Below are 20,334 nucleotides of genomic sequence, written 5' to 3' on the forward strand. Positions count from 1 at the left end.
TTTCAATCTGGGTGCTACCACTACCTCCCAATAGCCTCTGGTGGCTCCTGGTGGCATTCAGATGGAGCAGACACATCTTCTCCATCCTAAAAGTGGAAGCAAGGAACTTCAAAGGCCTTGGAGATGTGCTGCTCTTATGGAATTTTTTTTTTCTGAAGCTGAGGACCAAACCCAGGGGCTTGCGCTTGCTAGGCAAGCACTCTACCACTGAGCCAAATCCCCAACTCCTGGAATTTCCTAAGATGCACCCAGTTTGCGAGCACTTGATAGACTTAATAAAATGCAATAGCTCCAAGATGCAGTTCTCAAAAATGGAGCTCTACTTTCCTATCCGGTCAATCATAAAGTCACATGATGCTGGCTGCACATTATCAGCACCTGCAGCCAATGAACGTCTCTCTAAGTCAAGGGCATCTACTGGTTAGTAGGCGGAGGCTGGGCCACAGCCCTAGATCTAGTCACCAAATGAAAAACTGAACTTACTGTGACTCTGAGAGGAGTTTCTGAGGAGGAGCTGGCCAAGGTCTTGTTCTAAGTCATATGTGTAATGTGTTAGAGCCACACCGGGGGCTCTTGAAGAAACACAGTCTGTGAACCAGCGTGCCTAAGTTCAAAAAGCAACTCAGTAAAGTCTGTGTGTTACATTGGGTAGGGGCCTGCCTTTCTCTACCTCTGCTATGTCTTTCTCAAAGGGTCATAGTTCCTTCCGGTGGCTATGCTGTATGGTCACATGATTAATCCATGAAAGGGGCTTAAAAGGGTTCTCGGCACACAGGTGGGTGTAATCACTAAATACCTAGTTTAACTCTAATATTTGTACTAGAGTTCTTCACAGTCCTCCTCCTGGACATTTTTTTTCTAGAATCCCAATTCACGATGGCTTCTTAGGCCCCTGAGTGTCAGAGAGAATCCTTATTTTTGGCATTATTTTGTGTTTCAACAATGTAATGTCCTTGCACCAATTGGGCAAGTGTCAATTTTATGTCTGTTCTCTTCTATCCTTGAATCTGAAATGCTACGCTCCTCTTTGTTCAAGTAACATTTACTAAGACTTTGCAGCCCAGGAAGCAGAATGTAATGGGAACGGGTTAAAAACCTCCGCATGGGAGAAAAGCTCACAGCTCAGCAGGAGCAAGACGGGGGTGAATAAGCCGCCCCAACATGGTTGCTGAGTGTAATTCACAGCCCTGAAATCCAGGTTCCACAAGGGCACCACTTTGCGCTGATTCCTAACAACTTCGAGTGTGCTGAGAAATTTACCAGAAAGCCCCGGCCTTTCCAGCCATGGTTTTCCTTTATTCTGGCAGACTCGGTTGCCACGGTGCTTCTTAATGACCAATCAGAGGAACACTGCCATAGATCCACGGGACCAAATGCAATTGAGATCCTCTGCTTTCAACCTTCTATTTTTATAATGGTCACGTGTAGGGGAATGTAGCCTCTTGTGCTTTACATACAAAGTAAATAAATCCAGAACCACTGTGGACCCCTCCTAGGTGTGGCGTGGCCCAAAAGCCACATGGAAGTCATTCTGCAAGGCCACACTATCTGTCACAGTACGGATGCAACAAACAGGCTTCTGTGTTTGCAGACGTGGGCCCCAGCTGGAGTTTGGAGGATGTGCAGCTTTCAGGAGGGGGGGGGGCCTGGTTAGAGGAAGTAGGTCTCCAAGAGGGATGGAGGAAGGAGGGATTTGAGCTTTAGAGCCCTTCCCAGCTTCCAGGCCTGGTTTCTCTGCTCCTGCTGGCTACGACAAGAACTGTTGCCAAATGCTCTCACTGCCACGGAAACACCTGATGCGGTGCCTTCCCTGCAATGATGGACTCTGTCTCCTCGAACCGTGAGCCAAAATAGCCCTTCCTCCCCAACGTGTTCCTTGCCAGATACTTGGTCCCAACAAGGAAGTCAGTAGCTAATATCCCATTGTGCTCTGGCACCTGAGGGCTTTTTGTTTTGTTTTATTGTTTTTCATTTCTTTATTCCAGCTGTAAGAACAACAGCACTTATGAATGGCTAAGATGAAAATAACTACTGATGGGCCCCCAACAAAATTTACAGATTTGTGTTGCCCCAAAGTTTATGTTGAGATTCTAACCCACAGTGATGGGAGCGGGGGCGGGGGGGGGGTCTCTGGAGAGTGGTTAGATCATGAGGCAATCCTCAGGAGTGGAGAAGGTCCCAGAAAACTGCCTCTCCCCTTCATCCTACGAGGTCAAGGAGAATGTACCATCTATGACCAGAAGATAGGCCCCCATCAGTGATTCAGCCAAGGCCTCGCTTGACCTTTGACCTCTCAGCCTCCAGAATGACTTGAAATAAACTGCTGTTGTTCATATGCCACACAGTTTCCGGTATTCCGTTGTGTGAGCTTGAATAAACTAAGCTGGGGGAGAAACATCTAAATATATACTTATACTTCCAAGCTAACACACTTTAAATTCCAATCATACTGCATCCTTTGATCCTCCCATGGTAAAGGGCAATTAATCCTGAGTTGGACAAATATGAATGTAAAAATGGATGGAAATGAAAACAGTCTGCTAGATCCGTGGTTCTCAACCTGTGGGTCGCAACCCCTTTGGATAGTTAAATGACCCTTTCACGGGGACCTCCTATGACCATCAAACACAGATATTTACACTACAATTCGTAGCAATAGCAATATTACAGTTACAAAGCAGCAACAAAAATAATTTTACGACTGGGGGGGGGTCATCACAACATGAGGAACCGAAATAAAGGGTTGTGGCACTAGAAAGGTTGTGAACCTCTAAGGAAGATAGTAATTTAAAGAGATTGTAATTTAGAAAGCATTTGTTGGTGAAAGGTAGACACAATGGTACACTCGTCTTTTCAGAACAGGAAAGAAAAGTTGTTCTTGTTTAGCAATCTTAGTTCATTAAAATTTAGCTCACATCCTTCAGTTGCTTCTCATAGTCCAGACTGCAACAGAGGCAAGAAAAAGTCAACAAGACCTTAGCCAAAAGACCTTGGCTAAGATTTACAGCTCGTCAGGACGGATGACTCAACAGTAAACTCAGCCACTCCATCCATCTGTGGCTGTTCTGGGAGACAAACACAAGATTTTAAACCAGTTCCTGTCTCAGTCTCCATCCTGTGTCCTAGAATGAAGCTCCCTTCCCCCTCACCAAGCTCTGGATGTCTCGCTGTCTAAGAGAAGCCTTTGGGGGATGCCAAGCATTGGTTTGAGACAGCTATGCCCTCCTGCCATGTAGGTTCTTGGAGGCTAAGGGCCTCCTGAGGGCCCTGGTCTGGCTCTATGGGCATCCAGCTGAGGGACTGTAAACTACATTTAGTGCTTAAATATTTCATCAGACTAATTTCTGCGTGTATACATATACATGTACGTAATTGTCCAAAGTTCCAAAGTTGCCATCAGCTATCTTCCTTGGTGACTGACTCTCCACTTGACTTACTGAATTATGCTGCTGATACTGCCTAGTTTATCCAGTCAGTTTGTCCTGGGTATCTCCTGCCATTGCCTGTCCAGTTCTGAAATTAAAGGTGGCTACCACACTTGCCCAGCTTTTCTGTGACGTCTGAGAATCTAAAGTTTCAGTTCTCACAGCCACAAGGCAAACAAACATCTTCCCCCCACTGAACCATCTCCCCAGCCAGTTCCATTTCTTTTGCCTTTTGAGGAATATAAAAATATAATCCAAATGCTCAGCTTTACCTCGAAGAGCTAAAGTAGGATTAGGTCTGATAACTTGTGCCTCTAATCCCTGATTCGGGAGGCTGAGGCAGGTGGACCACCCTGAGTTCCAGGTTAGCCTAGACTATAAACCCTTTCTTGGGAGAACTGGAGGAGGAAGAAGATAAACTAAGAATTGAATACCCAGTTCTGAAAGTGATTCCATTACTCAGTAACTCAAGACCCTTGGGCAAATCACAGTTTTGGAACTCATTTCTTTTCCATAGAAAAAAATTAGAACAAATTATACTAGTACAGTTGCTTCCAGCTCCCAAAATGCTCAGGCTCCAAGTTCTTTGTAAGTCACTTCCTGCTACTTCAAAGGTAGTAGGGAATAATAGAAAGAAAGAAAAGAAACCATGAGTTTGGAATCAGACAGACACAGAGCGAATCATGCCTTAAAACACATCTCTGGAACACAATTTCCTTACTACACAGAGTAGTAATTCACTGGGTGAATTCACTGGGTGTAGTAAAGATGAGATCAGCCACTAAAGAATAACTCTTTAAAGTGGTTTGTTTAGAGGGGAGGCTGGGTAAAACAAGTTGTCCTAACTCTGCTTTCCCTCTGACTCTTTAGAAATCAGAGGAATCGGAGGCTTTCAGAGTACCACTTGTGCTAGGCACGGCTTCGGCAAAGGCAGCATCAAACTCTCTTCTTGGAATCTATTTCTGTTTTCAAATGGAAACTTTACTTTTCTGTTGCCTTTCTATAAATACTCCTTACATCAGAATCACTCTCTTGATAATTGCTCCCCTTAAATTATGTCTCCCTTTACAAAGACAACTGGTTTCTGTGTTCTGGTTTGTACTCGAGAGGCCGATGACCCCACGCTTAGAAACATAGCCCTCTCGGGAGCTCAGGGAAGAGATAAAGTCTCTGGGCTGGTGATAAGACTTAGCAGGCAAAGATGCTTTCCACCAAGCCTGATGACAACTTCAACTTGATCCCCAGAACCCACGTGGTAAAAGGTGAGAACCAATCCCTAAAAGTTATCTTCTCACCACCACATACGTGATGTAGCGCGCGCACACACACACACACACAAATAAAGAAATGTTTAAACATGAAAGAAAAGAAAGAGCCGCATGCTGCATGTTCAGTGGGGAACCATGAAGAGGGCTGGTGCTAAGGAAGCAGGCTTCTCCCCGGGGAAAACTCACCTCTCCAAACCTTTCCACGCTTTGTAATTTAGATAAGTTTCCACCAATAGACATATCATCCAAGCTAGAAATAATTTTATTAATACTTCCTTCACTGGAGGGCCTATTTTTCAGTTTGGATCGGAAAATGTCTCCTTGGACCCACAATGATGCCTGTTTCCTGTAAAAATGAGAGAAATAATAAAATAAACTGTAATCATCTCAATGCTATGATATCTTAACAAGAAAGATAGTAACCAAGTATCTAACAATGAGACGAGAAAGGTGATTAGAATCATAGAATATACCATTATGTGTCTAAAGAAACTAAATATTTTTTTTAATTAATGAGATTTTTAAAATACGAACCACAGTTCAGAAATCTATCCACCCTAGTTTACTAAATAAGTCAGGCTGTCCCTGTCTTCTATCGAAGTAGAAGTTGTTTTTGGAAGCTAATTCTCAAGTGGTATTTTCTAAGCCTAGGTTATATAAACTGATGACGTTAGATACCACCGAGTCAGAGTTCATTTTCTATACCAGCTGTAAAAACACAGATTCAAAACAACGGCGATATTTCTTTGCTCTGTGCAAATGTTTAGAAAATCGTAGCCTAGCCTCTTATATTTTTATATCTTTGAGGCGTCTTGCCTTCACTTCTGAAGCCCCTCGGCCTCTCTACTTCACAGGTCCATCTGTCTATCACAGCCCTGATGGGATGCGTGACTCTTCTTATGGGCTCTGAACAGTGGGAAAGTAGCAGCGTCCTTGACGGAGAAAGAATAATAGGTGGGAAGACAGCTGATGAATTCATGCCAGAGCACTCAACTGTTACTGCAAGGAAGGGGCTCTGCCTTGTCCACCAATGCTAACAAGTTCACATACGTGAAGCACAGAGAAAAGATGGAATTTAAGGTAAAAGACAGAATCCTTGTTCCTCAAGAAGTTTCTTAAGATGGGGAAAGTAAACAACTAAAATTCAGCCTACTGAGGGCCAGTGGCCTAGACTCATGCAAAACCCAAGGCAAAGGGGCCCAGCCCTAGCTGGAAGTCTACCATAAAGCATAATGCCGTGTTATAACACAGCAGTTGCATGCACCTCCATGTTGGTGACTGGCCAACCTATACCATCCATGTTGCAAAGTATATCAGCCAGTGGCCAGAACTGCCTAAAGACGCACTTCTCAGAACACATCCCTGTCCTTAAGCAAAGCAAGGCCCCATCTGGAAAGACAAGCGGGATTCATGCAGACAAGATTATCCTCCCCATCCCCACCCTGGACCCCAAGGCAAGCACAAGCTGAGGAAATGGCAAGGCAGAGAACATAGAGCTGGTGGATTTGCCTGCAGCCGAGGATGTAGGGAAGGACTCTGGTTCATGATGGGTCTCTGGAGCTGGGCTACGATATTTGAATGTGATGCCCCAAATACAGAGGTTATGGTAGTGTTTTTCTGAGAGTTAAAAGAAAACAATATGAAATGGGACCTAAAAGACGCTAAAATGAAAAGAAATGTCCGATTCAAACAGCAGGGATAAAACGAAAGAAAACTCGGACGGTGCTGGCAGCCCTGGGATGAAAATCGCAAATGACAGCTTCCACTTGCTTGCTTTAAAAGACTCAGCCTACCCTGTCTCTGGAAAGACTTGATCTGAACCTGAATATTAAAGATGAATAAGGTGTCAGCGCTGAGCCGACTGTTGCTAAGCAATGGCGCACGCAATTGCCTCTTGAGCGAAAGGAAGCGGCGTTTCACGCAGATGCCTTCCCAGAGACGACGCACACAGTGCTCACTTTTATAGTGGTGTCTGTCGCCCCTTAAAAGCCTCGTCTCCAACAAAAGAAGTAAAACATGTATTTTAAAGTATTTAGCATTGAAAACTCAGTTCTCGTGGAGCTGACACATCTGCTGGAAGCCAATCTCCCAACCCTGCAAGCGCATTTTCCAAGAGCAAGAAACGACTGGCCCTTCACTAATACGTTCTTAGAAGCAACAGGCTGAGATGTGTCTTGATTTGAATGCCGCCTCCCAGAGAGATGTAGCCAGGACTGGGATAATTGATTTTGGCCACATCCTGGCCCAAATTAGTCGGATCTGGGCTGGAACGATGCGGGATATGAGAAGATAACTAAATAACTCGGCTTCAATGCGAGCCGATGTGTAATTGGTTTGGAAGCCTCTTTGTAAATAGCCTGCTGTTAGTGCAGATCAGGTCAGTTGCACCGTTCTAAGTATTTCTGGGTTTGAATACAGGATACACAGAGAAGCTGCTTTTCCTTGAGGCTCTCACATTCTCCCTCACCGTGGCCTTACGGTGAGCCAATAACGTATTCCATTATCCTGGCTCTTCCGAGTGCTCATTCCTTCAGTCTGGGACACAGCTAACCAGGGTGAACCAACGTTAACCTCAGTGTCCATCCAAATCCATGATTTGGTCATTTGATATAGAAACCTAATCCATTTTTTTTTGAGCTTGTATGTGGTGTGTGTGTGTGTGTGTGTGTGTGTGTGTGTGTGTGTGTGTGTAATTTTCAGAAATTTCCTAAAGCAAAAAGTAGTTAAACTACTTTAGTTTCTCATTCAGCTCAAACCAACTGTGAGACTAATTCACCCACTTTTCTAAGGACCGGTGAAAGCTGTGGTATAACTTGGCAACTTGTGGTATATAGTTGTGGTATGTGGTGGTCTGAGTGAGAACGGCCCCCGTAGGCTCATAGATTTGAATGCTTGGTCACCAGGAAGTGGCTCTGTTTGAAATGATTAGGAGGAATGGCCTTGTTGAAGGAAGTGTGTCACCAGAGGTGGGCTTTGAGGTTTCCAAAATCCCAAGCCAGGGCCAGTGGCTCTATCTTCCTGCTGCCTACGGATCCTGATGGAGAACTCTCAGCTACCTCTCCAGCACCCTGTCTGCCTTTGTGCTGCCATGCTGCCCACCATGATGATAATAGACTAAACCTTGAAAGCGTAAGCAAGTGCCAACTAAGTCCTTTCTCTTATAAGAGTTGCCTTGGTTATGGTATTTCTTCACAGAACTGACTAAGCTGTACAGGGTAGACCAGAGTAAAAATGAATTGAAGTTCCTTGTTTACTGAACGTGGGGTAAGGACCAGCATGGGGGCACACAAGTGAATTGTGTTAGAAATGCAGACTTTCAAAGGCCACCCCAGATCTGCTCAGTCAGGATGAGTGTTTAACAAACGACCCTTAAGCACTCTGATGGCCGAGGAACCCTGAAGAGGGGCTTGCAACTACCTGAGAATGCAGTAGAGTCTCTGATGACAGCTCGCATATTAGCCATGCTAGGAAAGCAGGATGGGTGAGCTTGGAAATCCACGGATTTAAAACTGGAAAGGGTTGAAGCAGGGCAGGGTGCACTGGAGAGACAGCCCAGCAGTTAGGATCACTGGCGGCTCTTAGAGAGGACCCAGGTTCAGTTCCCAGCACCTATATCAGGTGGCTCACAACCACCCACAACTCCAGCTCCAGGGTATCTGACCGAGGCTGCCTTCTTCTGGTCTCCACAGGCAATTGCATGCACTGGGTGCATATACAGAAAAGCAGGCATGTGCATGTGCACACACATACACACACACGTACACAAACAACAGATCTTTTTTAAAAAAAAAAAAACTGAAAGGGGTTTCAAACACAAAACTGTTACTTCATAAAGACAATTCACAGTAGACCCACAGTGTCAAGGTTTTCAGCTCTGTGCGGGTTTCTCCAGAGGAAGTTTGGGCAGAGTGGGACATGGGTAAGAAAGGAGTCTAACAAACACAGCCTGACTCCACACATCTACAGGTTGAAGACTGTCTTTGAGTAGCCAGCATTCAGGGTGGGCTAACAACAATGAAATATCTGGGTGTCATCTTATGAATCTAGAGGGCATTTAAGAGAAGAAAAATTTGGGGCCTGTGGTGATATTTATAGCTCAAGAATGGTATTTTTGGTTTCAAGTTTAAGAAAAACACTTGGTGTGTATTTTGAACAAACAAGGCTTTATTTATATCCTAGGGAAATCTCTCAATAGAGAAATATCAGGCCATAACAAAGAGGCTTGGAACTGCTGGTGTGATGGTTGATGGGCCATGTGCATCGGTGCCGTCACACACCTTTCCCCGCCAGTGACAAAGAAGAGTGCGTACCCAGGGCACATCCATCCACCTGGACATAGACTTTTATAATTTTCAAGGAAATTAGAATATGACTAACCAGCTTTTCTGCAGACACAGATTTAGAACTGATACAGCTCAAAAGACCCTGATTGGCTTTCCAGTTCCAAAAGAAAAAAAACTGCCGCCCCTCCTGCCTGTTCCATCATTTGTGACAGGCGGAGAAACTGTGGAACAGTTGTCACCCACCCCCATTCCTCTCCTAATGGCCCTGTTAATTATTCACGATTTTGCGTCATGGCTGACTTCATACTCTCCATCCTTCATAGAATCCATCTTCAAAGCCTAGTTTTTTCCCCTTGAAGTGTTCCTGGTACACGTCTCTAACTCTTCAGCCCATATCTCACCTCTAAGTGAGCCTGTCTCCCTGACAGATTGCAGCAGGCTCCTTTTTAGCCTTCCCAATGCTGACCTCCATCTATCTGATTCATCTCGCACAGGCTGCAGCCCGGTCCCCCTTGAGCAATACTGGCACCACACGACCCTCCCGCCCGTCACCCCCACTGCTAAAAAGTAGGACAACCGCAAGAAGTTCAGAATAACCTCATCTATCACTGGAACCTGAGCATCTTACTGTCAGTACTTCCTGATGACGCACGAGCTTCTGTAGATGACCATACACACAGTGCTTCCAACAAACACAGAAGTTCACTTCCGCATGGCTCTGCAGTTTGGGCATCTAATCAAAGATTCAGTGAGCTAACACCAAAGTGTGGTCAGCACTAGTTCCTTCTGGAAGCTCTGAGGAGAGAATCTGTTTCTCATCTTTATCTGTGTCCAATGACTACCAAGCTCCTTAACGTATGTCCCCTTCCTCCACCTTCAAAGTACAGCCAAGTATTCTCTGCATTACTGCCTTCTCTAAATGAGTCCCTGAACCTTTTCTGAGACTGTAAGATCTGAGCAGGTGCACTGAGTAGTTCAGGATACTCCCACCAAAACCAGGATCCTTAATCAGCTCTGCGGAGTTCCTCTTTCCTTCTAGGGCTACCCAGCAGGAACAAGAGATTATGAAGTGTCCCATCAGGCACATCAATTCAGCCCATTATAACAGACATCAGGCAAACACTACAGCCACGCCGATTTTCTCCCAAGACAAGGCTGACAGCACTTGTAGGAAGATGAAATGCATATACTCTCCCTCATTGTTCTCACTAAATCAACTTTTAAAATCCCATATATAAAAGAAACGGATGAAGGCAAACCAGTTAGGAACCACGAGACTCAATAGACAGCATAGCAATGAGGTTGCAGGGGTTTCTTTTTGCATGTAAATCTCATATTTGCTTCTAAAGAAGGGAAGGAGCCACAAATGATGATGGCATAGTTTTCCCCATCAACAAAATCTTGCTTTCTGTAATCAAAGGGCCAGAAAGGGGGATCCTAGTAAAACAGGAAAACTGCCCACAGTGAATGTGTTAGCACAACCAGCACCACAGGGGAAAAGGCAAAACAAAAGTGGCCCTATTCTAGCGTACCAGCCAAGGCTGAGATGGGACCTTAGAATCCCACCCCTACCAGGATGTCTGGGGCCTTGCTTGCAAGATCTCATTATCTGCCTCATTACATGGATGCCTTCAATGCTTCTGTGGTCAGGGAACACGTAAGGTTGGCCTTTGACCTCCCAGTGTGTGCTATGGCCTGCACGCATTCACACGCACACACACACACACACACACACACACACACTCAAGATAAGAAAATCACCTAGAGAAGTCCCTTTAATCAAAAGAAAAGACTAGAACAATGAATAATAAGGATGAACAAAGTGGGCCTTTTCTTCCTTCTGCATTCTCATGATGACAACAGAAGCAAGACTATGACTCCCTCCACTGTGGTTCTAAGTGTTCACTGGGGAGTTAGCTAAAATAACCATACATAGTGAGGGGTAGGCTAACATTTCCTTAGACACCACACAAACTCGCAAGATGATAGCATTTTAGATTAGATAGCAAACAGAGGGTGGCTCCTCAAACCTGGGCTGCTCCTGCCTCAGCCTTCCAAGGCCTGAGTGAGGTTGTGTGTGTGTCCCACAGCATCCAGGAGTTTAGACAGCAGGGGTGGGAAGAAGCAGGAGTGGCAAGAGATCCTGGTGGGGATGGATGAGCCCCACTGACCGCACCAACATCCACATCCTGGTTAAGCCACACTCTGGTCTAGGAAGGGTTAGGGATTTGGGGGAACAGGCAAAGGGCACACTAGATCTCTCGCTACTATTTCTGAATATATGCGAATTAACAGTTACCTCAAAATAAAAAGTTTTTGATACCTTCACTGACTTTTCATAATCCCACAAAATAAATAAAACTAATAAATAGATTAAAAAGAGCTGATGAAATCTTGGGACACTGAGTGGCCTGAGCTCTATACCTTCTGGTATCATCTATTATTCGTCTCCCTTTTAACCCAAGGGCCTCCCAGACATTCTCATGGGCAAGTAGGTGTTGTTCCTTCAGTGAAACCTCCTGGCCGCATTGCCCCCATGGAGAATGCAAGTCATGGCTGTTATAGGGAACAGCATGTACAGTTCTCAAAAGAAAAAACAATGCAATATGGTCTGAGTAACCCAGTTCTGCTCCAGTACGTTAAAGAACTACCTGCGTGCCTGCATTGACTACAGCATAATCGACAATAACCAAGAAATCAAACCATGCAAATCATCCATGCAAAGAAAGCAGGGTGTCTGCAATCGCATTCAGTCTTAAACAAACAAACAAACAAAAAGAGGAAATGCCACCATTTACAACAAAGCAGACGAGCCTGGAGGACTTTATGTTAAGTGAAATAAGCCAAGATCAGAACGGCAAATGCTGCAGTCCCTCACTGTATAAACACTCTAAAAAGTCTAACTCACAAAACCTGAGAGTAAAATGATGGCCACCCAAGGTTGGGGGTGGAGGGTTGGGAGATGCTGACCAAAGGAGGCAGAATTTTCGTTAGGGGGAGTACTCTCAACAGGGCTGTGATACAGAATGGTGTCTACGGCTAACAGCCACACGCCATACACATGACAATGGCTGAAAGAGTGGATTTTTATGTTTGTGCCTTATCAGGTGACAGTATGTGAGGGGAGACATCTGTTAATCCACTTAGCTAGCCACTCCACGGTACATGCACATTGAGGACCACCGTGCACACCATTGTGTATATGCCGTCTACCTGTCAGACTGAAAGCTAACCCAGATGGAGGAAATAAAACCAGAAAAAGTTTCCAAGGTTTTCCGCGTGATCTGAGCTTTCTAATGCAGTCCCTGTTTACAGCTGCCTTCTCCACCACCCCCACCGCATTTTTCTTCCTGGTTTATTTTTCCGCATGGCGTCCATCAGAGATGCTGCGTAATTTATACATTTTCTGCTTGCGCGTTTCTCCTTAACCCCAGAGTATGAACTCCATGGATCAAAACCCAAGCTGTCACTTCTACTGCAACTTCCCAGATGCCTCCATAGCGGCTTTCAACACATGTTTGTAAGAGGAAGGAAGGAAAGAGAGAAGGGCGGGAAGGAGGAAAGGAAGGGCCCTGCCATGTCTGACACAATCTCAAAGGTAGACAAGAGTGATCTCGATATTCAAATGAAAGATTACTGAGGAAAACCCGAAACCTAGACAACTATGACAGCAAATGTCAAAAATGCTAAATGCGCCCCCCAAAGGTCTCTATGGTTGGCTCCTGGCCCATGGGAGGATGGAACATACAGGGAAGTTAAGTCACGGGGTGGAGCGCTTCCCAGCCATAACCAGGTGGGGCCAGCTGTTTTGCTCCTCCATCTGCCGCCTGCCAGGATGCACGGCCTTGCAGCTCACCCAAAGGCAACAGGGCCAAGCAATCATGGGCTGACGCCTCGGAGGCCATGAGTTCATATAAATCTTTCTTCCTGGGAGGCTAATTCTTAGCAGGTGACTGGGAAGACAGAGAAGAGAGGCAGAAACTAACTACTCCGAATCCCCTCGTGAGGAAGTTAGGGGCGCATGATGAAAGGAAGATGAGACAAGCTCTCTTCTGAGCTGTTTACACTTCACAGAGAAAGCCTTTTGTCGGCTCTCAGCGGCAACACAGGAACAGAGCAAAAGAGAAATCGCTGTGAACACAAAATCGCCTAGAAGAAAGCTCAGTGCTGTGTTTAAAGTGGCAGGAAAAGGGCATTTGAAATAAAGTTGCTAAGACTAATAACAGGAAGGACGGGGAGAAGGAAAGTAAATAAACTTATTATCCAGTGCAGCCCTTCAGAGTCCTCTGCTCTCAAAGGAAAGTTCAAAGGCCAGAGACCTGTATTGCCTCTCATTCTGCTCCCTACTGCATGCAAGCCCCGCACCAGTGCAGACTTCTGCTCATCCCCTCAGCCACCAGACCTCCAGAAACTGAGAGTTAATACTGCTAAGTATTACTCAACTGCTCTCTCACAGGCACACATCCAACAAACAGTGCAAGCAAAAGACTCAAGCTAGCCAACACTGGGAACGACTTAACCACTCAGCAAGAGAACAAAACATCACATAGTCAAACACTGTAAAACTACATAGCACTGGAAGTGAACAGACATGTCTGTCAATAGCACCAAAGAGCGTGGAATTTAAAAGGCTGGGTTCTGCCCAGTCAAGGATCAAAAGCCTGCATAGTCCATCCGCGGTGTGGTGGGTCAAAACAAAAGTCACTTTGTCAGAACTGGGTGTTGAATGGTGAAGACCACAAGACCAGGTGTGGGGTGCTGGTGATCTCTACTTATTGGGCTCAGGAAGGTTATACAGGGGGGTAGCTTTGTTAACTCACTGACACCCCCCCCAAACACCCACACCCAGCTTATTACAGTTCATAGACACTAAGTTTTGCTCTATTCCTTTATATCACTTGGTTTTCTGGAGACAGTATCTCTCTGTATTTCTGAGGCTCACCTATAACTTTATGGGGCCTTGCAGGCCTTGAACTAGTGATTTCCTGCCGGCAAACTCCGAGTTTCCAGGGTCGCCATGCACTGAGGTAGTACCTTGTTTATATAGCCTTCGCTCCAGACTGAAACCGCAGCCTGTGTGGACTGCATTAGGATGCAGACAGGACTTGTTTCTTCTTGCCCTGCAGTGCTCAGCACTCACCAGTGAAGCTCTCCTTGACCTCCCTGTGCAGAGAGATCTCCTCGCCTCTACCTGTCACCCACCCCACCTGTCTATCACATCGTCACGATACCTGCCGTCAAAAGCTATCACATAGTCACCCCACTGCATTCTGCTCCCAGGGGAAAGGCGAGTTATCCTAAGAACCTTGGCTCACACGTAACCGGCTACCCCCTGGAAGCAAGAAGACTGTCTGGTACAAGCCTGCAAACAATACACAGCTGTTGAATCAATGTGCGTACCAGTTGCACCAAATGACATCCCCCGGGAGCTACACCAATCACGGGCTAGGAAAGGGCAAAACAGAGGGCCAAAGAAGAGAGAACAGGAAAGTAAGAAGCTCTTTGATACTTGGCAGAATAGCCCTGGACCACAATACCAAAGAAGGCTAGCTAAGAGAGGGCTGGGAGAACCCGTGAGCCTCACAGGCATTAATCCGTGCAAGTTTAAAACATCTCACAAAGTATAAAAGAAATCTACCTTCTGGAAGGTTCTGATCCAAGCATCACAACACTTAGCTGTGGAGGTAGGCCATTCCCGCACATCACTTTGCATAGGCAGATACTTTGGAAACTGTAGTATGACTCACATCGAAGGGTGCTGCCAAAGTCTTATAGTGTGTGCACCTACAGGTGAAAGGCCTTGCTTCAAGCCGGAGCACAGCTGCCTCGTGACCCGAATTTCTTCTGGTCCCATTACGAGAGAAGGCAGAGAAAAATGGGGTGGGGGGAGCACTGGGGGGTGGACACGAGGAGAAAGGGGGAGGATGGTGGGCCCTGACACCGTGAGGGGGAAAATACCGTGACCTAAAACAGTGGTGTCCTGGGTCCTGTAAGCTGTGCCCAGCAGAGAGCCAGAAGGAATGGTGTACCTTTCAAAGAAGCTGGCTTCCAACTGCTCATTTTGAGACTTAGAAAATGGCTTAAACAACTAGGTCTAGAGACACTTGGGTTTTGAGTTTTGAATATGGAGGCCACTTATTCAGTATTACCAAGCAATTAATATAATAGGCACATGGCATGCACCCCGTGCTGCAGACGCATAAAATGCACAACAGGCAACCAGTGGAAGCCTGTGGTTGGGAGTCTCATTAAGAATGAATCCAAACAACAGATTAATTATGTTTGTTCCCACGGGGGAAAGCCCAGACACGTCCATCCTTTTAACGACCCCATCTATGCGTAAACTCACTACACTTCCGTCTCCCGCTCTCAGGCAGAGGGTTTCCTGCCCATCTCCCGATGCTCATTTTCTTAGCAGTTATTCCCTGGAGGACTGGTAGACCAATAATCCCTGGAGCTCAGACTTCTTAATCATCTCAGATGTTAAAAGCTTCCTTGGATCTCTTTCTAACTTAGGTCGCCTCATCCAAACTAAACTGACTTAAGTCAGAATAGAATCATTCTCTAGAAAAGACAGAGTTAGTCAACAGAGTCATTCCACCAGGAAAGCAAAGGAGGGGAGTGTCTGCGTTAAGATATGAGCGATGGAGAGTATGTTCAAAGTAGACTGAAGGCAACTAGGACCACTTCATCTCCTCCCCCCAGTGAGGACGGAAGTGTTGCCCTGTGGTCAGCGCACTTGCCTAGCATTCCAAACACTCTGGGCTCAGTCCCCAACGGCATGTCACACTTCGCCTGGCATCCCTGCACTCAGACGGTAGAAGCAGAGACATCAAAGCCACCCTCAGCTACATATTGAGGTCAAGGTCAAACAGAGCTTTTATTCGAAACCTTACCTTACCTCTAAACAAACCAAAAAAAAAAAAAAAAAAAAACCCTCCTCCCTCTATTTGTCGGTAAATTGGCGAAAGTGCTTCATATTTTCAGGAGAAACCAGCTGTTTCAGAAAGAGCATTCTTACAAAGCGTGCCTTTCCACCTGGCGGCCTGGGGTCGAAAGGAAAGGCAGAAGTACAAGTGGATGTGTAAGAGTTTCCGACTGATGAGCAGGAAGCCGGCGGCGACCTGGACCAGGATGGACACCTTGTCTTGCCTTCCCATTCCTCCACACCTTCTTTTTTTGTTTTTCGAGACAGGGTTTCTCTGCGGCTTTGGAGCCTGTCCTGGAACTAGCTCTTATAGACCAGGCTGGTCTCGAACTCACAGAGATCCACCTGCCTCTGCCTCCCGAGTGCTGGGATTAAAGGCGTGCGCCACCACCCAGCCCTCCACACCTTCTTGCACGAAGCCAGAAGCTGCCATTTCACTAGCAGCTTGCTTGTCTCACTAAACCCAGTGACTGACCCCAGCTGTGAGGGTTTTTTTTTTTTTTTTTTTTTTTTTTTTTGTCATTCTGCTTTTAGGCACGCAAACAAAAGAAGAGAATGAACAGTGCCAAGTGAGATGACACACGAAAATTGCACCGTAGCCACATCAGAGAAGATGACAGAAAGGGGGTAGGCAGGGATGGTGTGTTCATCTCACTGTCACCTGATCTGAGAGACAGAAAGTACGGGATCAGAGCACCTTAGCTGTCAAGTCAACAATAGTCTACCCGAGGCGCCGCCTTCTCCAACGACGCAGCCATTTCATAATCGGTCCAGAGCCAGGGAACAAGAAGTAGGAAGGACCGGGGACAAGAACGAAGTGCAGCCGTACGGGAAAGGGTACTTACTCTTCTAAGAAGTGCTGCTGGGGTCCAATGATAGAGCCTGGTCGGCAAATTCTGATCCAAGCAATGATTTCAGCATGTGTAAACCTATAGTGCTTCATGACGTAACAGGCTATCAGCGTCCCGGTTCTTCCCAGACCAGCTGTGCAAAAGGGAAACAGAAGAAATGCCGAGTGTAGCAACTGCATCCACAAAAACAGGGGGATGACCCTGTCCGTGGACCGCACTGGATTCTAGCACGATGACAGCAGCCATAGCTGATGTTCCCACAATTTCTCTCGTGTAAAAATATACATTTGTCCCCTGATGGGCGGTACCTTTGATGCCAGCACTCAGGAGGCAGGGGCAGGAGGATATCTAAGTTTGAGCCTGGTCTACAAAGTTGAGTTCCAGGACAGCCAGGGCTACAGAGAGAAACCTTGCCTTGAAAAACCAAAGTGTGTGTGTGTGTGTGTGTGTGTGTGTGTGTGTGTACACGCATATGCATGCGTATACATTTTTCAGGCGGGAGATGTAGTTTAATGGCAAAGCACCTGCCAAGCATGTACACTCTGGTTCAATCCCCAGTTCTGAAAAAAAGGGATAAAACAACACAAAACAAAACCACCTACATTTTTCTTTCACCAATGGAAAGCACAAAACGAAACTGCCCTGCCTTTTAGGGTAAGAGACTGACAGGATAGAAACAAGTGGATCCGGCAGAGGAAACTGGCTGGGAGGGAGGAAGGGATGGCAGAAGGGAAGGATGGAAGGAGGCAGGGGTGCAAAGATGGCCAAGAGGGGCTGGGACACAGCAATAAGGAATGACGGATGAATTAGAAAGACATTTTGGTTGGGTCACAGTGAATTTTAAAATGACTAAAATTTCTAACCCTGAAATTCATTCCTGAAAACATTTCATTAGAAAAGGAAACCAGGTGTGGTGGCGCATGCTTGTAATCCTAGACTAGAAGAGACAGAGGCAGGGGGATCATGAGGTTCAAGGCCAGCCTGGGATAAACAGTGAGACCCTATCAGAAAGAAAGAGGAAGAAGAGAGAGAGACTCTAGTTAATAGCTTTGTTTCTGAACAGTCTAGGGCTAGGGCTCTAACCTAGTGACAGGGAGTTTGTTGAGGCCCTAGGTTCAATCCCTGGTGCTGAAACAAATAAATAAAATAAATAAATAAAACCACTGGCTGAAGAAAAAGAAACAGAATATTGTATTTTCAAGGGCCCCTTTCTCAGCTTTCCTCGGTCAAATAATGAAGATGATCTAATCTCCCAGGACTATGAAATGTACACTATTTAATCAACATTAAACAGTTGTAATGTCCCATGGTGAAAGATACAACATTGCTTATCAATTTTCAACCCCAATCTAATTACAGAGGTGTCAAGATGTAGAAAACAAATGTCTTTAAATCAGTTTTCCGTAGTTATTTTAATTACATTACTTATCTGTGGTATGCGTGTGTGTGTGTAGAGCTCAGAAAGCAACTTTCAAGGGCCGGTTATCTCCTCCACCGTGTGTATCCGGGAATCAGACTCAGGTGGGCAGCCCCGACAAGTCGTTACCCACTGAGCCATCTGACCTTTTTATAGTACTGCTTCCCGGGAGCGTCTATAGACATTTTCCTTCTCATCGCCCACCATGAAATTGCCCTGCTATGGGTACCTATACCCCGCTTGTAAATCTGTACTTTACGTGGGGAAGAATAAAAAGGATTTTACCCAACACAAGGAGTCCAGCCACTTGACAGCGCTACTGCTTAGAATGCGCATCAGACAGGAAAAGGGAAGGACAAAGGGCGCCCCGCTCATGCCCTTACCGCCTGGTGTTGCCCTCCCATTCACCTTTGCGTTTGGAAAGCACACAACCACTGTTATCAGATGAGGTGTGCGTGTGTGGCCTATTTACGTCAAGCACCCTTTTGTCCCAGATCAAACATGGACATCAAACATGGACATCAATAAGAGGGTAAAGTTAAACACAGTAGCGCTGGACTCCCGCTTTAGTGTGGAGAAACCGTTAGGACGATTCTCTGGAGAGCTCACAAGGCTAGTCTGACTGCATGGAGGAAACGCAGCCCGAGCACGGTAGAGCAGGCGCCAGGACGGAGCCAGTCTCCTGGCTTGCCAGGATGGGTCCCTGTCTGCAGAGCAGGTGGGCTTCCTCACGGAGTCGCCCCCAACTGCTCCTCACGCAGGGAGCTAGCTGCCTTGTGTCCCCAGCCAGGTTCCCCCATCCTCCTCGTACCCGAAAGGTGGTGCTGCAAATTTTCAAATTTCTCTGAAACTGAAGTTGCTTCCCCCCCTTTCGCAAGGAGTCTATAATTTTAGGTCTATAAAAAGAACCTACTTAGCACTCAATAGTTGGGAGCTCTTACCACAGGGAACAGAATAGGAGTACTTCGCTAAGTTTCTATTAAAACTTTAGCAAAGATGTGAAAGCATCCGTAATTAAAGGGCTCCCTGGCTCAGCCTGGCGAGGGTGCACAGTGCCCTAGTTATTCCAAGCGCTTCAGACTGCCAGTCCTTTTTGGATCCCCAATAGGGCATCAATATGCACACAAAGGAATAGCAGCCGTGCTGTACTGTAGATTAATATTCCTGCTACAAACTGTCCCACAGTCACAGCCATCCCTGTAATCAAGCACAGAGCGGACCGCGGACTCTGGCTTGTGGGTTTTGTACCTTTGCACGAGGCTGTGTCTGATGCCTCTGTGTAACCCTGCGTGTTGACACACGACAGCCTCCTGCTCTGCGGTCCCCGGGAGAGTTCGTTTAGCAAAGGATAGGAGGCTCCCTTCCACCTCTTTTTAGCGCAATTAAAACACAAAGTGCCGCTTGACTCTCCAGAAAATTAAGCTGACTTAATCAGGGCAGATGTCAAAGTAATTAGCAAGCCCAGGTAGCTAAGTACGCCATTAAAAATAAAACATCTGCAATTAAAGCAAAGGCTCACGTGACCTCACAGAAGAATCCGACATGTGTGAACAAGCGGGGGGAAAGGATGAAGCCACCTGATATCTAAGGAGCATCACATGTAAATGTGATGTCCTCCACGAGAACTTACTTCACCACCTTCTAGAAGTGACGCTGGAAGTATGGGGGAATAACTCTGCGACGGGAAAAATGTGGATTCATTTCTTTTTGATATTTTGTTTTGTTTTTTCAAGACAGTGTTTCTCTGTGTAGCTTTGGAGTATATTTATTTCTTAAGAGGCAAACATTCACAGGTAAGTGATATACAGAGAAAGCCTGTAACAAGAATATTTAACCGCAGAGTCTTCTTTCCCCAGTATGTCTTAGACGTGATGAACTACCAAGAGAGACACTATAGTGTCTGGAAGACACTGTTTCCTTGGCGTCATCCACCACTTCTGTTTCCACTTAGATCCCTGAACCTCGGGGTGTGTGTGTGTGTGTGTGTGTGTGTGTGTGTGTGTGTGTGTGATGTGTGTGTGTGTGGTATGTGTGATGTGTGTATGTGTGATGTGGTGTGTGTGTGATGTGGAGTGTGTGTGGTGTATGATGTGGTGTGTGTGTGTGTGTGGTGTGTGTGTGTGTGTGATGTGGTATGTGTGATGTGGTGTGTGTGTGATGTG

At 46.1% G+C, this 20,334-nt stretch overlaps 1 protein-coding gene across 3 annotated transcripts in view; it reads right to left on the minus strand.

The window, feature by feature from the left end:
* The window catches only part of Cdc14a (cell division cycle 14A), a 149,891-nt gene that overhangs the window by 29,091 nt on the left and 100,466 nt on the right, over window positions 1-20,334 (minus strand). For all 3 annotated transcript variants that reach the window (XM_013349943.2, XM_005357183.3, XM_026784113.1), the window contains 2 exons: window positions 16,750-16,888; window positions 4,880-5,039 (listed from right to left, as the gene is read on the minus strand). In XM_013349943.2, coding sequence (XP_013205397.1) covers window positions 4,880-5,039; window positions 16,750-16,888 — 299 coding nt within the window. The remainder of the gene's footprint in view (window positions 1-4,879; window positions 5,040-16,749; window positions 16,889-20,334) is intronic.

Source organism: Microtus ochrogaster, chromosome 21 (genome assembly GCF_000317375.1).
Source record: "Microtus ochrogaster isolate Prairie Vole_2 chromosome 21, MicOch1.0, whole genome shotgun sequence".
In the NCBI taxonomy this organism is placed as follows: Eukaryota; Metazoa; Chordata; class Mammalia; order Rodentia; family Cricetidae; genus Microtus; species Microtus ochrogaster.